Genomic DNA, 25,142 nt, shown 5'->3' on the forward strand with positions numbered 1-25,142 from the left:
GTCATTATTATTGTTGCTGTTGTTAGCAACTGTTATCTAATCAGTTAGAAATTTAACTGTTTTTTATTTTAATGATCAACTTGATCATCCTCCCTACAGCCCAGACCTATGGCCCTAGCATTATATGCTTTTGTTTGCCACTGTTTTATAATTATTAATACAGCACATATGGCTTCTGCTGTTTTGCTGTATTAAATAAATAAAAATTATTATTATTAATATGCAAGGTATATGAATTTCTTTGTTAAGAACTGTTTTACTAAAAACTAGTAGAGAAGCAAATATAGAATAATAATTTTTAATGTTTCAAAAATGAGATAAATACATACAACAACAGAAAAATACCCCTTATACTCTCAATGGAGGAACTAGTTTAATGGTTAATAGTTAAGTTGATAATTTCAATATGCCACAAAATTATGAGAATGAGTTAGGGGTTTTCTATAAAGAAACCTATACTACTACCAGGAAAACAAACAATCTGTTTTATTATACGAGGGTAAATCAAATATAAACGGGATTTTATTTTTTATTTTTTTTTAAATTTATTTCTTGAAAAATAAAAGGCAAATATAATTTATTTTTCTACATGGTTTCCTGCTTTAGAAATACATTTTTCCCAACGAGAAGGAAGGTCTTTTATCGCAGCATCGTAGAATGAAGCTGGCTGCGTCAAGAGCCAATTGCCCACGAATCCCTCCATGACCTTGTCATCTTCAAATCATTGCCCTCCTACAGCTTCTTTAAGCGGCCCACAAATGAAAATCGCAGGACGATAGGTCTGGGCTGTAGGGAGGATAATCAAGTTGAGTCCAGTGCATTTCTTCTACTTTTGAAACCGTTAGAGAGCTGCAGTATGGGGCCTGGCACTGTCGTGGTGAAGATGGCCTCTCAAATCAGTTGGTCTCATCTTTTGCGGCAATATGCAGCACTCACCTCGTAGTACTAAGCTGCACTGATTGTGCGTCGCTCATGCAAAATATCTATGAGCAAGATACCTCGCCGGTCAAAAAAAAGGTTGAAAGAAACTTGCTGGCTGACAGTCGAGACTTGGCTTTCACAAGGGATGTCGCCCCTTTCCTTTTCGCCGCCACTCCATACTAGCTTATTTCGACTAGGGAATGTAGTGGTAGACCTACGTTTCGTCGCAGGTGATGATCCCAAAAAATGCATCACCTTCTTTCACAATTTCTGATACTCTCACCCATCGATCGTCTTGAAGAATGTCTCGAACCACGTGAATGTTTCCATCTATAATGCTGCTCCAAGGGCGGCGATCATGTTCTTGATTTTCCACTTGTTCTCTTCCTTCCTTGAACTCTTTATGCCGGGCAAACACACGACAATGTTTGGTCCTCGAACTGAACAGTCAATCTCCGAAAAATTTTCATCGCTTGAACTCCTTGACGAGCAAGAAATTTTATAATTATGCATTGCGCAGTGGAGGGGTGCACCTGTTGCACTGGTTGGGAGTGTGGAATGGTCGGCTCTCCCCACTCCTAATACCCCACCCAGGCATACTAGAAGCGCGGGCCCATTCCTACCAATCGTAGGCGCTCAGGAACAAAAATTCCATTTATATTTGAACTGATCAGCTGATAAACACAGAAACATTGACTAGTAACGTGCTGCTCCCGTGCTTGTTAACGCTACACTTCTGTGAAAGTTAGGTGAGGATGGGTTCTAATAGAAGGGAATAATACTCCTTTTTGGGGGATTATCTGCTTGTTTCACAAGTCCCTCAAAGATTACATTATTTCTTTCCTGTCATCTACTTTTTTCCCTTTTCTTTGATTTCTTATTAATTTTAATAAAATTCTTTCTTATTACTGGATGTTTGATTTTGACCAAATACCAACTGACATTGATTTTTGAATATCTTACCAAACCCAACTGCAGTGCATTAGCTTCAGTTTTAGCACGTCAGGCCTTAATATATACATAAAATATACCGTTACTCTAACCTCAAGCTGGTCTACATTACCTAAAATTTCCAAGCTACTATATGCAGCAATATAATTAATTAATTATTTTAGGTTAGAAGAAAAAACCATAAAATGGTTATGAAAATTTATTAAAATCATTGCACATATTTGAATAAATTATAAATAGTTTCCATAAACAAACATTCAGCAAAGTAAGTTTTGTTATAAAAAGAAAAAGATATTCCAAATAACATGTAATAAAAACATATAAATAGCAAGTTTATGCCTTGAGTTTTACCTTTCTACTATATATATATATATATATATATATATATTACATTTACTTGATTATTCCGAAAATTGTTTTATGTAGTATCTACTATTACGTTATCATTGATCATGATTGTCAATAATTTACATTGGTGTACATATATGGTATACATTGATCATGTATATTTTTACCTCATGTGTTTCTAACTGAAAAGATTAATATGAGATTTTATCACACCTGATGTGATATGTTATAATTAATTGTGTATATTGTGCCCCTCAGATCAAATGAATCAAGGTTTTACCATGGTTTCCCTTGATCCATGCAGGCAAATGTTGGGATAGTTCCTTTTTTTATACATGTAGTATCATAACTACCCCATTCCTGAGGTGGAGGAACCCCATTTACGGGCGCCTAAGCAGTATCGGGCTCACTAACAGGTTCTGCCAGTTATAACCAAGGGTGTATGTATACCTGTGCACAACTGACTAAACCTCCACCCCTGGCTTCCCACCTTCCTGGTAGTGCTTATAAAAGCATTTCATCAGAAGAAGAGGAAATCGCCTGCACACACAATCATAACAAACCAACAGGATGTCACACACCACACAAACAACACCACTGGAAACAACACATACAGCACGTCAAATACAAACACCGAAAACATCACACAAGAATCATGCAGAAAACAGGACAAAGCTTCTAACATCCACAACACCCACATCTCTACTAAACCTCTTCGTATTAGCCTCTTCATGGCATGCTGCTGCTCAAGTACGGTGTCCCTCTAAGCCAAACCTGACACATTTTGCAGTACTCTTGCACTCCGCAGCGCAGTGCCCCTCACCACCGCAGTAGAAGCACACAGCCAACCTACCAGCAACTTTGCAGTTTCTGGCTGTATGGCCAAACTCCAACCATCGATAACACTTCATAGGTAATCTAAAACATCTACTCTGCATGACAAGAGCCCTATATTGACCCTTCTTCACACTAGTGATAAGACGATCGGCGCAGGAAGTCGACACATCGCCACTGTAGTTTCTCCGAAACCAGGTCTGACGATCACTTGAAGATCTGGCATTTCCTGACCACAGGCCTCAGACAGCCCTTGTTGGACTTCAGCCGGCTATATGCCGCTCTCCATGTCTCGCACCCGGAGAACAGCCATCCTGGTCTTAGTGAGTACCTTTCCCTCCTTAATAGTATTTGTCAATAACTGCTTTAATTTTTCCTTTCTCTCCTTCGCCTTAATTTCTATGTTCTCTCCAGACTTACATATGGAGAGAATATCCGACGTCGGCGGTACTACAACCTGTGTTTCAAGGGATCTAAGTAAATCGGCATAAGTCGCCATAGTTTTTATCGTTAATAGTCTCCGTCTTGTGGGAGACATCATGAGGGGAATCGGTACTCCAAGCAGATGGAAATCTTGCATCCATCGCGATTATATGTAGACACCGCTCAGACGCTCTCCCCTCACATTTTAGTATCTTTCGTACGAAGATCACAGTATTCTGCCCGTAGATCTCCATTTGTATTTGCCTCAGGCAGCCGCCACTATTTATCCTGACTCTGTTAAAGACGTCCACAAGAGCCCTGGCAAGATCCTCCCCATCATCAGAATCAACGCAGGCAACATGAAACATGTGCCAATAAGTCCAATATGTCGTGCCTCCAACGTAGCCAAAACAAGAAATGACCACTGTCAGAATGCCACTGATGCAAATACCTTAGCAGACATTTCCATCAGTGTATTTACATAACCTACTATCTTGCCTTCGTACGGCCTCTTCCAACCACAACCACCACCTACTTACAACATATTAAATTGTAAACTAAATATTGAAAAAGTCTGCCAACTTTCTAAATATACATTTCCATCCTTTTCACTGTGTTTCTTACAGCAGTTTTCAATTTGTGTCTGGAATATTCAATACAGCTTTTTCACCTAGTGAGCTTCAGTTGTTTGTTACAGACTTTTTCTTTGAAATAACCCCTAAAGAAAAAAATCTGGCAGTGTCAAATCTGGATATTTTGGTAGAATATATATACAATCACCAAAGTTTTGTTAATGGAAGTTGTTCTTGAATTTGCGCAGGGTAATGTTGCGCCTTCATGTAGAAACAAACAGTATCAATCTTCATTTTCCAAAAGTACAATGAACTGCAATAAAATATTCTGATATCGTTACGCATTAACGGTGTACACAAAAAAATAGGACCGATGTTTTTTGATATTACACACCACACACCCATCATCTGAGGTGCAGTGGTTTTGCATGATACATGAGGGGATTCTCATAAATCCTATTGTTTTGACTTTATATGGCTATCCTTATGACAAATCACAACAGAAAATGGCACACCATTCTTAAAACATCCCTTACAAGGCTTACTAGGGGAAATGAGGAGTACTATAACCATACCAAAGTTTATGTTTTATTTATACTGAAGTGAATACGTGAGTGCAAAACAAAGTTTATTGTTTGTATTCAAAACAAACAATTTACAAATTTAGACTATCTAAACGTTAAAATGTAACATTTTATTTTTACAACAAAGTAATGTGAAAAAATGTTAGAACAAAAAGCAATATGTCAAGATGTAACTACGTTAACATAATATAATATTAATAAATATGTCATAAATAGTAAAATATGGTAATTCTGAGAAATTACTTGATCAACTTTAGGCTTTTTCATGCTTTAATATGCCACAGTAGATATATTTAGCATCAGAGAACACAAGGTCTAAATGTTGGAAAGCAGGTGACCCATGCAAGGTCAAAATCCACACCATGTAAATCAGTACTTCAATGAATGAGCAATCAATATTGCAAGTTATGGCTACCTGTTAAGATGCTTACGGGTTCTGTGGAGACAGATTAGGGTTAAAATTTGAGTTCTGTGGAGACAGATTAGGGTTTTGGTTAGAGTTGAACATTAAGGTTACTACAGCTTTGTGGAGGGGTAAAGTACCAGGGTATGGTATAAAACACAATCTTGTGGGATACTAGACCAAATTTATATTTAAATTTTACTATAGTCACTATAGAGAGAGATTACACCACATGTTAAATTTTATTATAGTCACTATAGAGAGAGATTACACCACATGTTCCAAGCTATTAGTCCTGTGTTATGATGTATAATCATCTTACAGAGTCCAACTTTGACAACTAAACACTTAATATAAGTTGATCTCCCTTTTTCTCTCATTAACATAATCATATGTTGGTTTGAAAAAAATTTAAAGTTGATCAAGTAATTGCTATATTGTAATGACATTTGTGGTCAAAAATTTTTGACCACAATTTTTCAATTTCAGGTGGAATAAATCTTAATATAATAGAAGAAATCAATTTACTTGTAAGCGATACAACAGTAGTGATATAATTAACTCCACGAGCAAACTTTCACTGGTTAAAAACATGGCAAAATAACACTTCAAAATTAATAAATATTAACAATTCACTTTCATTATTAGATTAAGCAACAAGTAAACACAAGTGCAGTTCAAAACTTACCTGTTTTAGTTTGTTACAACGAAAACCCACACGTTATTATATCAAATCAATTTTGAAATAAATTTCTCATAATTTCATGAAATCACACATTTCAAATAATACTTAAACCGTAATTGCTAACTCAAAAAAATAAGATCTCTGGCCAAATTAAGTAAATGGCTATTGACATTTTTCGAAATTAATCGGCAATTTCCCGCCAACTACTTGTAGATTAATTTCTGCGTCAAGCTATGCGAAATATAATTCAGTTATATTCTTATTAAAAAAGAATTTATGCTTAACACAACATATTAACGTTTCATGTGTTAGTAACAGACAGTAAATTCTTTGTCACTTACAAACGTGTTTTAAAACATAACCTCTAAACATAATACATGGACTACAACCACAACTACTTGAAAATAATAATTTTATTTCAATTAATATCAGATAAATTTCATTGAATTTTAAATATTTAAACAGAAAAATGAGAATTAAAATAAATACCTTGCAGAGAAATACACTGTTATATGTCACCGTACAATAATCACTATCGAATCTGCTACACGCAATTGGAAGTATCATATAACCATCGATAGATAGTCTTTTTAAACTTCAATCGATATTTCTTTACTATTCTTTCATGCAAGAAATACGTACTGAAACAGCTATACTTAAAATTATGTAGTATAGCTGAATGGAATTATCAAGTTGAATAAAACCTGAATAAAACCCACCGGGTTGGTCTAGTGGCGAACTCGTTTCGCAAGTCAGCTGATTTCTAAGTGGAGAGTTCTAACATTAAAATTAAAAATTAAGGTAGTTATTTTTATACTGATTTCAATACTAGTTCGTTGATATCAGTGTTCTTTGGCGGTTGGGTTTTAATTAACCATACATCTCAGGAATGGTCGACCTGAGACCGTACAAGACTTTTCATTAATATTCATACATATCATCCATACGATGGTTCCGGAGGCTAAACTGAGAAAGAAAGAAAAATTTCTTTCTGCTGGGCTGCGGTTTATAATTGATTTTTGTGGTCATAACTTTTGGTTGTTTTATTAAATCTTTTTGTTATCAAAAGATGTTTAAAATTTCTTCCCATGTTTGCATTAGTTCTTTACTTAAACTTATTACATAATTTAACTGTACTGCTTGAGATGAAATGTGCCATCATTATCAGTAATACCAAATGTATATTGTATAACTGGTAAAAATTACATGATTCCATTGTTAAGATCTAGTTGGTGTCAGCTTTCAAGAGCATTTCAGAAAATGGACTGAAGTGGGTTTGTACTGATTCTACTGTCAAGACTAAGTTTTTGTTAGTCAAGTTTTTCATGCGGGTTGGAAGGTGTATTTTAAATAAAGGTGAGGGGAACCATGCTGTTGTCGCACCAGAATGAGGTAAAAACACGTATGTGCTCACCTGAGTATGTCTATCTGTGGGCATCATAAGCCCCCTCCCACCAATAAATTCCCACTACATCTGCTCACTATCTTCCTACACAAACCCAGAGACAAGCAAAATGAACTACTTAACACAACCAACTATGCTTACAAAACTTTACTAACAAACATGATAAAAATTACAAACTAATTGTTTGATACAAACACCTCCACCAGCATTCAAATAACCAGTTTTTCCCAGTTTCAAAGCTAACTAGAAGAAGCATAGATTTAGATAATTCACTTTTTAAATATATATTTCTGAAAAAAATCAATTACAAGAATATTGAAAAGTATCTTTAAAATACACCTTATTTTCATGACATACAGATTTGTAATGGTTTTGTTCATGTTGAGACATTGTTATATATCACTTAATCCAAAAATGTTTTATTTTTGTTAAATTTCACTTTTATTTTTTGTTAAATTTGATAAAATCAAATTTTTAAATTAATAAATTTAAAAACCAAAAAAATTAATAAACCAAATAAATTAATAAACCACGACTAGTTTTTTAAAACTAGTCTTGGTTCCTAACAAATTAAATTAAACATCCAGTCAGTTTTATACAAAAATAAAAATTAATTTAGAAATTTATTGTCAGTTTTTTACAAAAATTAAATTAAAAATAATTTAAAAAAATTAAAATCACTTGCTTTTAGTAACCATCACATGTTTTAGTAATATTCAATAAAAATAGGTTCTTTTATCCGTATAATAAATTAAATTAAAAAAAATTAAAATCACTTGCTTTTAGTAACAATCACATGTTTTAGTAATATTCAATAAAAATAGGTTCTTTGATCCGTATAATAGACAGAAAATTTTATCATCTTTGGCCTCAATCGCCTTTATTACCAAAAATTTTTTTTTATATTTTTTAAATTTATTTTTTAAATTTTCTCTTATTTGTAGTATTACTTCTTAGCTGTCTCTCTTGTGACTGTACTCTACAGCTGGTAGATTGACCACCAGCTGTAGTTTTTCTTTTTTCCCTACTTGTCCTTTTCTCAGTTGCTTCTGTTGGATCTGTAGTTTTTCTTTTTTCCCTACTTGTCCTTTTCTCAGTTGCTTCTGTTGGATTGGGTACTACCACTGTACCTCTTTTCTTGTACCAATCTATTAGGCGTTCAACATGCTTCTGAATACACCACCTAAAAAAAAAACACATAATACTAAATTTAGAATGTTAAAATTATGGATAACGTTTGCTTACATGTTAATCTTATGATAAATGTTCACATTAACTGTGACATTAAAATGTTTTAATGTTTTATTCAATTTAATTCACATTAAAATGACACATTAACAAAAAATCAATCTTTTGTCCATCTTCAACCAAAATGACACACACTTTCTTCAGTCAATTAACTTAAGTCTTGTGCATAATTAGGCCTAAGGAAATAAAACACATTTGTTTTGTTATACACCAATTGTTTTATTTACCAGTTTAGTTGCAGAGTTAAAAACTCTGCTTTTTAAAATTTGTCATCACGCGCAAAACATAATTCCATACACATAACATACAAAAAATTCTGAGATTTTGACTGAAAAGAGAAAAAATATTTATAGTGGAGTAAAATAAACATTTTTGTAATAGGATAATAATAACCATAGAAAAAAATGAAAAAAATTTGTTCAGTTAATATCTAAGAATAATAAGGAGAAAAAAAGTAAAAATTGAGTAATAATTGTACGTAACAAAAGGGAACTTTTATTACAGAAAGGATTTAGACTAAAATGAGGTAAATTAAAAAAAAATAGTTTATAATAAAAAAAAAAAGGATTAATAATGAATGAGATAAATAAGATGAGATTTGAAATTATGATTTTTTATTAATGTAGTAAAATTACAGAAATACAGATACAAGTAAATTAGAATTTTGATATTTTTGGAGTAAGACATCAAGTTTTACCTGACAGCTCATTAAGTTAGTTTACATGCAACTTCCCCTGGGAAAGGAAAGAATTACTAGCAAGTCCCACACATAAAATTAGCACCTTAAACAACCTAAATAAAGTGGCTACTCTGAACACTACAAGAAGGATATCTATAACATCCTTCATGGTATTATAGATAATACAGGTGGATTAGATGACAAATTCCCATAGTACTATCATAAGTTGAAGGAATTAAGGAAACTGAAGGAGCATACCATACCTGCCAATGGTGAGGATAGTTCAAAACTTACATAAAATTAACAGGAAACGTTAGCAAGATATTAAAAAACAGGATAGTTTTCAGATGCATTATCTAGTATCATATTTAAATAAAAATATTTAAAAAATATACATTTATGAATAGTTAAATGCCTTATGAGAAGTAAACAGGAAAGCTTAGAAGGAGGTCTTCTCTGGCTTTATGAAGCATTTGAAATATGTGTTAATAGAAATATGAAATGATCTTAAACTTGGGAGTCCTGACACTTAATTATTCCAACGTGAACATGGTTTAATGATTTCATAGAAAAATATATTACACATAATGACTCAGAGAGTCATTTTGATAGTATAAAAATTCTACCTTATGTGTTGCATATTGTACAAAATGGCCTTCTGCATGTTAAAGAAAAACAGAAGATAGAAACTAGAGGTAGATGAACTACCTCACGAGAAAGTGGAAAATTAGCACAGTACAGAAAGGAATTGAAAAATACATCAAACCGGTCAAATGTCTTTAAAATGTTTAGAAATTAAAAAAAAGGATAATTTGCTAAAATCATTTAAAAATCTAATTTGAAGCATTATGATGAATTTATAATCGGCAGGAAAGCAGAGTTGTCAAATCAGTTAGAAAGGTAAATATACTGTAATAAAAGAAATTTAATTCTATCTTAATATTAACATTTTTTACCATATCAGCGACAATACTAAGCAAATCAATATGATTTCTGTTATGTATTCAAGATTGTTTGATTTAGGTGGTTTCCAAAATATTCGTGAATAGATATCGTCTTTTAATTTAAAAATCCAGTGTTTGAATTGGTCCATCTGAAAAAAGATAAGATAATTTTAAAAAATACGACTAGTAATAATTTTATCTGATAAATTATCTGATTTCACAATGCTGCAAAATTTATCTGAATGTTATTCATCAACCTCTGGAACAGAAAGGTAATGTTTCTGCATTTTACACATTTAACAAAAGTTTAGTTTTTCATAAATTATAATAATTAAATAGAAGTTGCCAAAGTCAATAAATAAGTGAACAGTTGAGGGCTGGCCAAGAAGACACAAATTTTTCATAAAAATGGCAAAGTTATTCTTAAAAATAATGAACATTTCATGCTCGGCTTACTGACCATTGAGCCCAATGTATTATTCATACTAGTTAAAAAATATCTATTCTACAAAACTTGTCGTACTGTGTACAATATTATTCAGCTTTACTGGCAAGCCAAAGTTTTCAATTAGTCATACCAGTGCAAAGTTAATCTAACACTAATATAATTATTCATTTCTAAAATCATGAGCATTTTAACAGCAATTTCAAGTATTTGCCAGTTTTTTAATATGCAGATCACATAAATTTATGCTGTTAGTTTTCATTTTTTTTTCAATATGAATTCATTTGTTTAATAAGCTATATTAAGAGGTCCAAGACAATTCCCAGAGATCTGCCTTTCATGCAGAAAGTTATGGGAAGAATCCTCATCGAGTTTAATATTTGTCACAAGTTACAAAATTCATCATAAAAAACATATTTGCATATAAATTAACTGTAATTGGGCATGAAGCCCGTAATTATTACAACAATAAATAAACAATTCATGCCAAAAAAAAAAATCATTTGAACAATATAAATTGGTGCAAATTATGCTATTGACAAGTGTTTATTTCATAACAAAGTACAATTAAGGCAGTTAATAAACAGAAAATTATATAAAACAGTATCTCTGGTTACCATATTTCTACTATATAAATGTTATACATTTTGAACCAACTTTTGCCATATGTTATTACAAAAATTGAATAAATAGGATGAATATAAATTGTAATTCAAAATATAATTAATGTGGGTGGCAGATGAGAGTGAAACATGGTGAGGGGGGTTATTTCGTCACTACTCATCAATTAAACAAGCCTATCATAACACATGGATCATTATAATAAAGACAGTTTAGAAACTAATAACTATAATAAATCCGGCCTTCTTTCAAAAAACACAGTTCATTACAAAAATTTAATACTCCCCAAATGTATTAGAATCAATAACAATTAAATCTCTAAAGTCAGTAAATTCAGATACCTTGGGAAACCATCATACCCAAAATCTCCGAATAAAAATCAATAAACAAACAAACACAAACTAGAACTCACCTGAAAAATCTACAATAAAAAATCCATCTCCTTCAACACAAACATCCACCAATACAAGGCCATTCATATTATGGGACATAATAATCCATGCTGTGCATCAGATTTTCAAACAAAATAAAAATAAGAACATTAGACAGAAAACTAAACAATATAGCAATGAATTTACTCAAGTTTGCTCTAAACTTGAAATCTTCAACCGCTTTGGCAACTCAATGATAATGTGATTATAAAACTAGATAATTTCTCCAATAGTAACAATTTGTGATAAGACTCAATATGGTTGAGGAAAGAATTGAAAGAATTGAACGAGAAATATGTGTTCCTGTAATGAAAGAATCATTATGTTTTTTGCAATTGATTCCAATAATCGAAGCATGTTCAATCACAACTCAACAACCGACACATCTTGGTTTATTACTGAGCCATGTCCAAAAAACCCACAGAGCAACCAACCTAATACCGAAAGAACAGAATGCTAAAGCATACTATACAGCGATTTGCCAAACGCACTGTGTTAACAGATTTGATAGTCCATATTTACATGTAACAAGCTGAAGGATGGTGATGTTCTGGTTGCAATAAATAATAATTTAAAATTTGTTAAATCATATAGTTACTATTCTGATTTACTAGTTGCATTGGTATTGATGGTCTTTGTAAACTATTACTTGATAACTTCAACATAACTGGTAACAAGTGGGTTAATCTTAACTTGTTTACAACTCAAGGCCATCATAATAATGTTGAAATATGAAGTGCTAAATCATGTTTATCTGATTTTTGAATTAATTATAATCTTAAGCAACTTAATAATGTAATAAATTCTGAAGAAAACATTCTTAATTTTTAATAATCTCTGTAATATTCACTAAATGAAACTCAAGGTAGTATTTTTGATTGTGATGATTATCATTCATCAAATGAAAGTATTATCTGAAATACATTATCCCAAATTCAGACATAATGTTTATATCTGACTTTAAGCATTCAAATTATGGGTCTATTGTTAATGAACTTAATTTACTATTAGGTCATAATATTAATAATAATTGCAACTACTGATATTAATTTATTTGTTAATGAATTTAATTCATGTGTAAATAAAATAGTTAATTGTCATGTACCAAAGGTATCAAAAATATTAATTTTCCAAATTACTGAAAAATGCAATATTTAACAAAAAATATATCATAATTAAATAAAATGTATAATACAAATTATTATAGATTATTTGGTAAAGAACAAATACTTTGTAGACAATTACCTATTCATGATGAAAAGGCTTATATCAATAATGTTGAAGGTAAGATAATGTTGATGATCAAGTTAATTCAATTGATAGTAGCAGATCATTTCCAACAACCGTGCTTTATGACAGGGAAAGAGCAAATAAGCCTCAGGATATTGTTCACTAAAGGATTTGCTAGTGTTTATTCTATTAAGGATCTTTTGTCTACTGAAGTAGAATATGATTTAATGATAGTTTTAGCAAAATATCTTTTAATAGAGTGAAGATTTTGATTGCATAAAGGATCTTGATAAAAACACTAGTTTTTACTAATAACAAAATTAGGAGTAAAGTCAATTCTTTACTCCAATTTTGACAAAGTTATAAAACAAATCACTTGCTACTGATACATTTCTTGATAATTGTAAAGTAAATTACATTACATCATATATATATATATAAACCAAGTAACGGTTTATGTAAAGTAATGGTTCCTGTAAACCAAGTTTATGTTTGAAAAATTAAGTGATGAACTTGTTTGTAATATACATTGGCTCCATATTTGAGAAAATTTATCACACAAAAACAGCAGAGTTTTTTATCTGGCACATCTGCACAAACTAATTTATCTGTTTATTTATCTCTTTTTATTAGTATTCAACTATAATTGATTGTACATCTTTTGTTACCTAATTTTTATTTCAACATACTAAACTGAACACTTGACAATTATTTTTGTTTATCAAGAGATTGTAATATATGTATGTATACCTACTAACAGATTGGCTATAGTATGTAAGGAAAATAATTCAAGACTAGACATATTAGTCAAAAAGGAATTAAAAAGACAATTGATTTATGAATAATTTTTAAAAATTGTAACAAGAATACAATATGTATTTTGTTCCAGTCTTTTATGGATTTTCAGCAAGTAAAGGCATCATCCATTGATTATTTAATCATTTATTATTCCCATTAACCTAATTTATACATATAAGTGAATTAATTTAATTATACATTGAATTAATTTGTTACTTACCTGGAATTATATTTGTAAAATTCTACAATAGGAATTTCCTGTTTATGTTGTTAAAAAGATACCAATAATACTGTAAAATTATAATAATTGTGGTAGAAATATGTTATAACAGAAAGCAGACAATTTTGAAATGACAAAAAAAAAAGTTGTAACTCTGTGAAATGAAATAAAGAATTTGTGTCTGTGGAAATGAAAGTAAATTTTATAAGGTTTATTTACAACAATAGTTTTATTATTATTATTATTCATTTAATGTTAGCAATGAAGAAATGTTATATTACTGATTACTTCCAAGCCACTAAATTAGTTGTGAAACCTTTTTAATTTTTACAGCAATTTTTTTTAAAAAGCAACTTAATGGAAAATATTTATTTTTATATCACTTTAAATATTTTTCTCATATTTCTTGACAGTCCAGTTTTCCATAATTTTGTTGAGATTATATAAAATGTTTCTGTATATTTAGGAGTAGTTTTAATTGTTTCAAAATTTTTTTCAATTTTTTTAATGGTTAGCTCAATATTTTAACCAATTAAAAAAATAAAAAATTGCTATTTTGGTTCCAATAAAGTAGGAATTTTTTTCTAACTATTGTGTTATAATTACAGTATGTAGTATTCATTATTTCAATAAACATGTGATTGAAAATAAGGTTATGAAAGAAAGAATTACTATCAAGACTGGCTGTCAATTTGTTAGAAAAATATACAGTTGTTTCACAGCAAAACTGGTACACAGACAACCACTACTATACTGTTAGATATTTGGGTGAAGCTAATAAAGTATGCTCTATTTTTACTTGTGGACTGATAAAGTTAGTTGGAAATTACATTTTTTGAGCATACACAAATACCAGATTATTCAAAGAACTCTGCCAACCAGGATGAGAAAAACCGGTGTAGTTTTACATGAGGAAACCCAGGCATCTATTTTTGGGATGTGATTCTTATGCACACTATTTTGTGAGGATCAACAAACACCATAACTAAAGGAACATCTCAGAATTCTTGTATCTAATTCGGTTATTTTGACAGTAACAACTGATTTGATCTGATAAGATCTTATAATTGATTTGATCTGATAAGATCTTTTTCAGGAACATTCCTGTAATTCTGACAACAGGATACAAAATCCTTGATAAAATTTAACTGGTTTATGCATCTATAAACTAAATGATCCAGCCATACAGGACTTCTGTAAATTTAGTCAGCCCAAAAAGGTTGGCTATATTCAGCAGGCCATTTTTTATTCATAATGTAACAACTGTCCTACTCAAGGCTAGAATGGTTTGGTAAGAGGATGTTCAAAGCAGAACATCCTATCTAAAATAAAATAAAAAATGACTAAGAAAATTAGAAAATTTAATTTTGTAGAACATGTTATTGGCAATTATAATCACTCCTTAGTACATTGGCAAGCAATAACATTAATCTTGGATATACCTACCCCTGCACAACAAAGGCTGTACCAAAACTGAATTAATTACTTAACACCATTTTCCACAACGTATTTACTGAAATCAGAATGATTGCAAGGATCACAAGTTTTTAACATTGATTGTTCTGTAACAATCAATATTTGGTATTTACTTCATTGCATTATATTTTTCTATAATTAAGGGTGCATCACACTATAAACATATAGTTAACACTTACAGTCCTGGGGGTATCAAAATGTGACTGTTTGTAGAATGCTAGCCATTTTTGCTTATATTTGTAACTTTGTAAATTTAGAACTAAAAATAATATAAAATTGGTACTTCCATCACTGAAACCCTCAAATCTTCTAGTTTCAAATGATATATAATATATACTATTACCATTTATGAATAAAACGATATAGCAGATTTTTGAAAGCCTGTTTTTAAGTAAAAAAAATTTTTTTTACATTCGGTTCACACTTAAACACTATCACTAACATTTATTAAAATTACAGTAGGCCTACACAAAATAGTTTTACTTTTAAAAAAATTTAATTTACAGGTAATTTTTTTTTGAATGAAAAGTTTTAAAACAAGGATCTTAACAAAACGTGATTTTGCATTCACAACAGTGAAATGATGAATCCTTTCTTGTCACTTTCCTATTTTCTTTCTTTCCTTTTTCAGAGCAAACCTTGCACATTCTACGACACCCTTTTTTTCCTAGTGGCACCGGAATTTTCTCTAGAAAGTGTTTACGTTACGTGTTTTCAATTACAAACACGTAATTTCAACGATTGTAACTGCACGATACCAAATCGATATTACCAAAAGCGCACTCCGTGCCATATTTAGGTACTAAAATGTATACGAAAAGTAGTAGAGTTGAATAAATCCCGTCTTTTGGCGGGATATTACACTTAATAACACGTAAATATGAACTCCGTCAAATGACGTGATCCGCATTTCTCGGTAGGTGGGTCATTCTGTCAAATGAAGGGAACAGCACTCTAAGTGTTAATAATATATTATTAATAAAAGATACAACCTAAAAGTTCCACAAATTTGAATGTAGCATGTGAACCAATTGTATTAGGGTCACCACATTCTATAGTGTAAGGAGCATTTTTGTTGACATCACATATCCATATCTATCTATAAAGCCGTGTGTTAAGTTGTGTTGCGGTTCAATTAAGTGAAAATCAGTGTTTCAGAACAAGGAATGTGCATCACATTCAGGTTCAAACTTATAAAAACTCACCAATGCTTGCCTAAGTTAACACACAACTGACACTAATATTTTAGAATAGAAATGAACAACAATTATAATGAGCATTCCAATCCTTAACTAAAAACAAACCTCAAAATGTAGCAAGAATGGATAAAGCCATCCTGCAAGTACAAAGAATATTATGATATATGCAAGACTATAGGTCTATCATATGACAGAAAATTCTATCATGAGCACATGTGAAATCTGTTTCAATGCTGCTCAATATTGAAAAAAAAACCTCGATAAGCCTGCACAGGGTTCAAAGAACTTGTTTAAACTATTCAAACTTCATCTTTTAACATCAGTACTGATGATGAATCACAGGTTTATGACTGAAGTTCTGAGATAAAGCAATAGTTATTGTAGTCGGCATCGAACATCACTGTGGCCAAAGAAAGAAAGTTTTCATATATTTATCAATGTTGATTTCCTTCTGTGATGCTGTATCATTCAGTTTTTTCCACCAGATCAAACTGTGACTAGACAATTCTAAGATGTACTGAAGCTGCTCTGCAAGGACATCCAATGCAAATGGCCTGAAAAAGTGGTAGAACAAACCTTGGTTCCTGCATTATAAAAATGTGCATATCCATATATAAATTTTTGCCTCTAGTACACAGTTATTGTAGACTCAACTTAGCAGACAACACCTCACAAAACTTCTTACCGCTTCCTAAGTTGAAACTGAAGCTTATCGGAAAATGTTTTGAGACCAATGAAGCGATTTAGACTTAATCACAGTATGTAATGAATACTCTGACTTTCGTATTTCCTACTGTAAAAAAAACAGTGGGATCACACTGTCCACACAGAAGCCAATAATTTTTAATTTTTTTTTTAACTTTTTAAAGGCTAATTCCAGAAACTTTTGGATAGTAGTAACTTGCATATAAATTGTAAAGTGTATGAATATTTCATACATATTTTTTCAATGAATATTAGTTTCTAAAAAATTATTTCTGTCTGTGCAATTTTCTAGGAATTCAAAATTCTGACTTAAGGTTCAAATTGAACATCAAGATTAAAGGGTCTTATGCTTTTTGATCTCAACTGGAGTTTTTCCAAAATAGTGGTCAAAGTGTAAAAAGGGACCAGTTTTTTTGAGAATTTTAAAATTCTTACAAGATCAAAAAGTAAAATAGTAATATTTGAAGAACCAAACTTCTCTATATTTTCAGAAAGCAAGTCCAATTATAACACACATATATATATGTGAGTGTTCAGGAATTGATTCAGGACACCATTTTGTGATTTTCAACAAAAAAATTTCTCAGGAAAAGGTAAATCTACTTTAATTACATTTAGCAAATCTAAAGTCTAGTGCCTACATTCTAAAATATAAAAAATCTTAATTTTTTAATCTTCAATATTTTTGTAATTATTTGTTTGATCAAATTTTTACTTTTACAAAATTTATTAAAAATTTTATTTTGAACAAAATGACATACCCGAATTGTAAAAATCTGTTGTTAAAGAATAAAGTTATTGCAATCAATTAACCAGACAGTGCACTTGCACACCATAATGCAAGTTTATAACATTTTGCCAGTTTTTATTTCCTCCACTAAATGTAGTAAAAAACAATACTAAATTATAAGCTTGCATTATAGTGCACAAGCGTACTGCCGGGTTAATTGTCTGCAATAACTTGATTGTTTGTCAATGGATTTTTGCAAATGAGGTGTCATTTTGTTCTAAATAAAATGCTTAATAAATTTTATAATAAGTAAAAATTTATCAAACAAACAATTACAAATATTGAAGATTAAAAAAATTAAGGTGGCTGCCATTTTGATGGTAACATTTTTTATTTTGTAGAATAAGACAAGATTTGCCAAATTGAATTCAAGTAGGTTTACCCTTACTGAGAAATAATTTAGTTTGCTGAAAATCACAAAATGGTGGTCGGAAGGAAAATAAGACTTATGCCGATATGAACTTTTTAGTATCTTGAAATCAGTTCCTAAAGTTAGGTAAATGTCGCAGAATACTCTGTATATTGAAAAATGTTCAATATATATACAGGATAATTAACCAAATTATGAAGATACTTTGGCAGCACATTCTACATGAAAGAAGTACATAGGTTTGGAAACGCTTTCACCCAGATTTCATCTTCTCCATTGAATTGAAGCCATACAGAAATTCTTGGGATGCAAAAATGTAAGCTGATTTGATTTTTTCATATAAAATTCAATCTGAAAAATTGAAAAACAAGTCCAAGAACTGTAACTTCTATAGTATTTTAGAAACTAGCAAAAAATGCACTTTCTATGTTTGACTTGTAATAACTTTGTTAAATTGCCAACAAACAGATAAAACTTGTAGGAAATTTAATTCTGAACAGAATAGTATAAATAAACAGAAAGTGAATAACAGTTAAATAAAATGGACTTTTATTTCTCAAAACTGGGGAAAAATGATAAAAAATAGAAATTTCTGGTATTTAAAATAGACTATTTCATATGGGATAATACTGAATCAACTATTATAGCGGTATATTTAACTTCTGTTAGAAAACTATGATCTTTTTCTTTAAATCAAACTAAAAAAGGATTTTTTTTGGAGAAATTTTTATTTCATAAGTTGGAAATACAATAATAGCTGTCCAACAATTTTTTAATTGTTTTTAACATTTTTTTAAATTGTAATTGTTGTTTTGTAAGCTTATAGTCGAGTTTGAGTTCATTTGTGCAATTTTCCTGTTAGTACAAGTAGACAGCTGTACTGCATAACCATTTTGAATCTGGTTTGTTACTGAAGTAATTCAATACTTATTTTTGAATGAAGAATATGTTGATATGGTGTGTATGTATGAGTGTGAAGGCAGTGCTACGGCCGCTGTTGAAGATTATCAACGTTTTCCTAATCACAGAATCCCAAATACAATAACTATTAATGTGGTATTTTGTATGTTACAGGAGATAGGATCTCTTCCTAGCAGTAATCATATCCCTTATGTCCGTTCTCTCTACATGATGATAATGTCAATGAAAGCATTATTATTGCTGTTGTGCGTAGTCTTGGTGTCAGCCCAAGATGTCTTTCTAACCAGTTGAGTTTTACAAACTAAAGTATGGAGGACACTTAAGAATAAACCTTTATCCGTTGTCATAAACAAAAAATACATCTACATGCAGGAGAATCTGCCCTTCGTATGGTGTTTTGCAATTAGTTAAATGCTCGACAAATCTTCAAGTACATTTTATTTAAAGATGAGTCAGTTCTCTTGCGATGGCATAAACAATATGAGAAACCAACACTCACAGGTAGAAATGAACCCCATGCAATGGTGGAACGTTAACTTTCAACAGCAACTTGCCACTTGATTGGACAGTTTATTTTCCAAGGGCACTTAACAGGCAAGGGGGTACTTACAGTTTCTTCAAGAACAATTATAATCATTACTAGAAGATGTTCCTCTTGCAACACGACACCAGATGTACTTCCAGCATGATGGCATGTCCCCACATCTCTCTCCTATTGTTTCTGCCTACTTAAATCTGCAATTCCCAGATAAATGGATTGGTAGAGGCGGTTCACAATCCTGGCCACTCAGTTCACCCGATCTTACACAGATGGATTTTGTGTATGGGGTTGGATGAAGTGTTAATGTTTTTGTAAGTTGAAAGTAAATACCCAAGAGGAGTTACTTGCCCATATTATCGATGCTTTTGCGCTGTTGAACAGCTCCAATGAACTGAAAACAGCATCACAAGTAACCCACATATGCAGCAAATGCAATGAAGTAAATGGAGACATTTTTGACAATTCATTGTAAATTTTATTAATTTTTTACATTAAAAACAATTTTCCAGTTAAATTTAGCTTTGTATTTAATTACTAATCGCTTTCAGTTTATTTATACTATTCTGTTTAGAATTAAATTTTCAACAGGTTTTATTGAAGAGTCAAACATAAAAAAGTGAATTTTTCACTGATTTTCTGAAAATAAATCATTTTTTGATTAACAGTTTTAAATAACAGTACTATACAAAGTTAACTAAACTTCATTTCGGCCAAAAACGCTTACACATTAAATACACAGTATAAGTTTGTTACACGATAAAACAATTAAATTTACACCTGAGATGAGAAATTGCAAAAGTTGTAAAACTTTCCTCAACAAAGAATACCTATCAAAACTAGTAGTAAATCAGGTGATAAAATCAATTCATTCTAAACCTATGATCGTATTATTTAACTTGAGTAACTTAATATTTTCTATTATTTTATAAAAAAAATTAAATTAAGTGTACGTGTTTTTGTTTGTAAAGAATGACTGATATCATTAATAAAAAATAAATTTAATTGCTGCTATCTTTAAAAAAAACTGAAAGCGATTATCATTTTGCCGAATATTTATGGTTTCGCACTCATAGTAGAATTTTCAGAGAACGTAATCCTACAAATAATGAGCAATACTGTAAAAAAACATTAAATTTCTAAGTTGGAGTTCATCTATATAAAAATTATTCATGTAAAATAAACAGCAATAAAACAATAAACTGATATAAAAAGATGAAAACAATAAACTGATAGGGTAAAAAAAAAATCATTTCAAATAACTGTTTATTCTTGTTTACAATGTACATCTATATAATAATAATAATAATAATAATAATAATAATAATAATAATAACTAAACCTGGTACCTGGTCAATAAATGTGCTTGAATTTCATCTACTTGTACTGTTTAAAAATTAATATAAACATAATAAAATCTTCATCATAATAATTATTTCTGTTACAGTAGTTCTTTTTGTAAAACTTCATTTACATATTTATATATTTTCAGAATAGGAAATCAAAAATTTATAATAATATTAACATCTTTGCTGGTTTACAATATAAACTCTATGAATAATCATACGCCTAGGAACAAATTAAAAATGGAAAAAAATGGCAGAGTTTCACTTTATAAAATATTTTTTTTTTTTTTTTTTAATATGGTACTATTATTACAATAATAAATTATTATTATTTATTGGTCAAACTCATGAAATCACACTCTCTCGCTCTCTTCCTATATATATATATATATATTTTATTTATTATTTATATTCATATAAGTTCTTACTTTGAATATTATATAATATATAATAATAATGGTTTTTATATCCACATGTAATGCAGATTTTTTTTTCATTTTTATATATATAATATAGGTATTATTATTATATAATTATTTATGTAACAAATTATTTATATTATTACAACATTTATTTATACTAAATTAAAAATTACTTATTAACAATAAAAATAATAATAAAATATAATAATGAAATTAAATTGCAGAAAGTAATATTAATTCATAATAATTTACAAAAAAAAAAATTGTATATTAAATAAAATAATCAATCCTTATATATTTATATTTTAAGTTTGTATCATACAGAAATAAAAATTATAACATTAAATAATATAAAATGTCAAAAAAAAAAAAAAAAAAAAAAAAAAAAAAAAAAAAAAAAAAACAGAAAAACAATCAACCGCCCTATTGTAGGCTACCCTGTTTTTATTGCTGAATAAGATATAGTATAAAGTAATAAATACTACATTATGTATTTTTATTATTTTCTTAATACAAATTAAAATTTAATTACTGTATCTTACTTAGTATGTGATAATTATATTCAAAATTATTTATAATAATAATTAACTTGAAATTTCAATACATACATATTCTTTAAAGAGAAAAAATATTTAAAATGTGTGTTCAAATAAAAACTCCATAATATAATACAAGCACCATGTTTCAATATTTTCAAGTGTAATCGTAAATGGCACAACTTAGCATTTATATTTTTAGATATAATTTAAATTTGTATTTTATTTTGTGTTTAAATTACATATTTAATTATATTCCATCTAATACTTAAAACACTTGTAAATTTTAGTAACACAGCATACAAATTATAAATCTTCATAAGCTTCTGAAAAATTTACATGTATACTTTATATTAATAGAATTAATGATGTTCAGAAATTAAGACTATAAAATACTAAAAAAGATTCAAAGGTTTCAGTGATAATTAATGGTAGAGTCAAATGAGAAATATGAAAATCTTTGACAACTTACAGACATTTAATAAAAAAAAGCAGCCTTCAGAATACACGCTACAGCATAATTATACTGTTAGTTCATACCCCCTGTACATGAACTGCCAGTGTAGATATTGCTGTAATAGTTCACCCAGGCCATGATGTTATCAGAACTAAACATAAACAGCAGCTGAAAAATGGGATCATAAATATTACACTGCTTTAACTTACATCGATCAATTCTAAATATAAAATAAATGCAATGGGTTGTAGTTTAGTCTACTCTATCTTGATTAAAGATATTAAAAAAGCACTGAATTAACAGACAAATTCAGAAACTTTGTAGTTACACAAATGAAGATAATTTAATCTATAAATGACCATGAAACCCTTAAATACAATGAATTTTACTAAAACTAACCGTGAAAAAACATTTGTACAAATGAATGAGGACAAAATGCCTGAAATGCAGAGAGAAATGATTTATAGATCTTTCATCTTGACCAAACATAATGTAACAACCAACCAATAATTCTTATTTAGCCAATAAATTTAATTAATAATAAAAATTTTTATGGATTAAAAACTTAAAGGAACTACATGAAAGAATACCAATTTAAGTAAAACTTAACAATACTCAAGAGCTATATTATCAAGTAAGATAATATTCAGACTATGGTGCGTAACTTGGATAAACTCAGAAATAATTTTTTTGACAAATTATCTAAACACACATTATAATTATTTAAACTGTCATAAAATTACAAGATATAACTACTACAAAAAATATATAATTAAAAAAAGAGAAAATAAAAACAAAACAAACAAAAAGCTATAATTAATATACAATTAATAAAAAATGTATCATAAATATATCATAATAATAGATTAACAACATGAAGGAAACAACAAAATGTTTTTAATCTAAAAAAAAAATATTTTGAGTTTGTACCTTAGAAGTTTTTTTTTATTATTTAAATAACACATTTCCAATTTATTCACAAAAAAAAAGAAAAATCTGTACATTTATCCCAAGTCTCCATATCCCCCAAAAAAAATGTACAGCATAATTTAATTGTAACCTACACCTAAAAGAATCTATACAATAATCACAGTTCATAAGATTTTTTCTAAATCACATTTGAAATTCAACAATGTAACAAAAAAAAAAAAAGAAAAACAATACATTTATACATATAATGAAATCAAAATTATTATCTAATAATAATATATTACAATGTTATTGCTACATTCAATTTCAATAATAAATTGCATTTAAAAAATGAAAACAATTTTTTTCTTATAAAAAAAATCTCATGAACTGTAACAAAATTAATTAATCAATAACAATTAATTAAATACTTGATATATATATATATATATATCATGTGTGTGTGTATTATATATATAAACTATTAATTACAAAATTTATTTTACATAAACAATTAAAAATAACTTAATAACATGAGCACGTAGTTACTAATTCTTCATCACGTTTTTAAAATATATTTATATAAACGATTTATTTTTCTCTTGTTTATACTTGCACTCACTCTCTGTATCATCACTTTCATACACTTTCAAATTCTTTTTAAGAAAATAACTAACAACTAATTCTAACTATGTTTTAATTAAATATAATGTAATAATAATCAATATGTCCATTTGAAAAAAGATTTAAACATGCAACAATGGGCGTTTTAATATACTGTACATAAATTATTTATTCACTTTTACATATATTATTAGCCCAATTACATAAAACTGGTTTATGTATAATAAAGAATAATAATAATAATCAGACCTTTCATCGTAATAAAAAAAAATTAATAATAATAAAAACACACAATGAATAGGTAAAAAATAATATAATTAAAAAAACTAATAATAATCATAATAAAAGCAAGAAAATTAATAATAAAATTAAACATATATAATATTTATATATAGTTTTATTTATATTTATATGCGAGGGAAGGTCCGGAAATCACAAAAAGTGATTGATTGTACGATATTTACAAAAGGCCCGTGGGTCCAATAAATACAATATGATGTTGGCCATTCCTACTTCACAGTCGAAAAGCTCTGAGCGGCAGTTTGGTTTGATGCTACCCATGAGGTGAATACATCTCTGTAAAAAGGAATAAACATATAAGTAGCTCTGCTATAATAAAGAAAAATATTCGAAAAAAATTTCCAAAACTCAAAATTTTTATTAATTTTACTTCTAGGTTAACACCTATATCCTAAAAATGTAGACGTGATAATATGAATAACATTAACATGATGCACAATTCGAACAGTTTTAAGAATTTCTTTCCGCTCGTTCCTAACTGGTGCAAAAACAGTTTAATTTTTACTTAAATAAACTAAGAGTAGGATACCTTTGCCTAAATTAACATGGAGAATTGTGTTTTTCTACACTTACATACCACAGAGCCAGGCCAGTATATTCCTGTGGCATAATGAAGGTATACAATAAATGGGAATATAGATTATTTACTACCAGATTGTTGGAACTGGCTTTGGTATAATACGTGCAAGGAGGACTAGGAATACCCCCCCCCCCCCACCCCACCAGACAAGGTTAAATATTAGGAGTAAGTGGAGGAATCTCGCAGCTTTGTTTTTACATGAGCAATGTGACTACCTAATCAAAATT

The 25,142-nt window shown here is 29.5% G+C and overlaps 2 protein-coding genes across 9 annotated transcripts in view; both read right to left on the bottom strand.

Annotated features, from left to right (window-relative positions):
- The window catches only part of LOC142323940 (uncharacterized), a 36,023-nt gene extending 29,360 nt beyond the window's left edge, over window positions 1–6,663 (bottom strand). For 2 of the 6 annotated variants that reach the window (XM_075364329.1, XM_075364331.1), the window contains exon 1: window positions 5,725–6,198. Coding sequence is in view for 1 of the 6 variants with exons in the window: in XM_075364327.1 (XP_075220442.1) it covers window positions 6,211–6,288 (78 nt within the window). In the remaining 5 variants the exon portion in view is untranslated. The other 4 variants (XR_012756179.1, XM_075364327.1, XM_075364328.1 and 1 more) reach the window with 4 other exon arrangements.
- Window positions 6,664–7,713: 1,050 nt separating this feature from the next.
- Window positions 7,714–25,142, bottom strand: part of LOC142323941 (uncharacterized) — a 38,671-nt gene continuing 21,242 nt past the window's right edge. The window contains exons 1-3 of one of the 3 annotated variants that reach the window (XM_075364333.1): window positions 13,743–13,863; window positions 10,010–10,146; window positions 7,714–8,309 (exon numbers count right to left, since the gene is read on the bottom strand). In XM_075364333.1, coding sequence (XP_075220448.1) covers window positions 8,042–8,309; window positions 10,010–10,146 — 405 coding nt within the window. In that variant the 5' untranslated portion in view covers window positions 13,743–13,863 and the 3' untranslated portion in view covers window positions 7,714–8,041. Of the gene's footprint in view, window positions 8,310–10,009; window positions 10,147–13,742; window positions 13,864–20,992; window positions 24,612–25,142 lie in introns of those variants that run through there. The other 2 variants (XM_075364332.1, XR_012756180.1) reach the window with 2 other exon arrangements.

This window comes from Lycorma delicatula, chromosome 4 (assembly GCF_047948215.1).
Source record: "Lycorma delicatula isolate Av1 chromosome 4, ASM4794821v1, whole genome shotgun sequence".
Taxonomy (NCBI): Eukaryota; Metazoa; Arthropoda; class Insecta; order Hemiptera; family Fulgoridae; genus Lycorma; species Lycorma delicatula.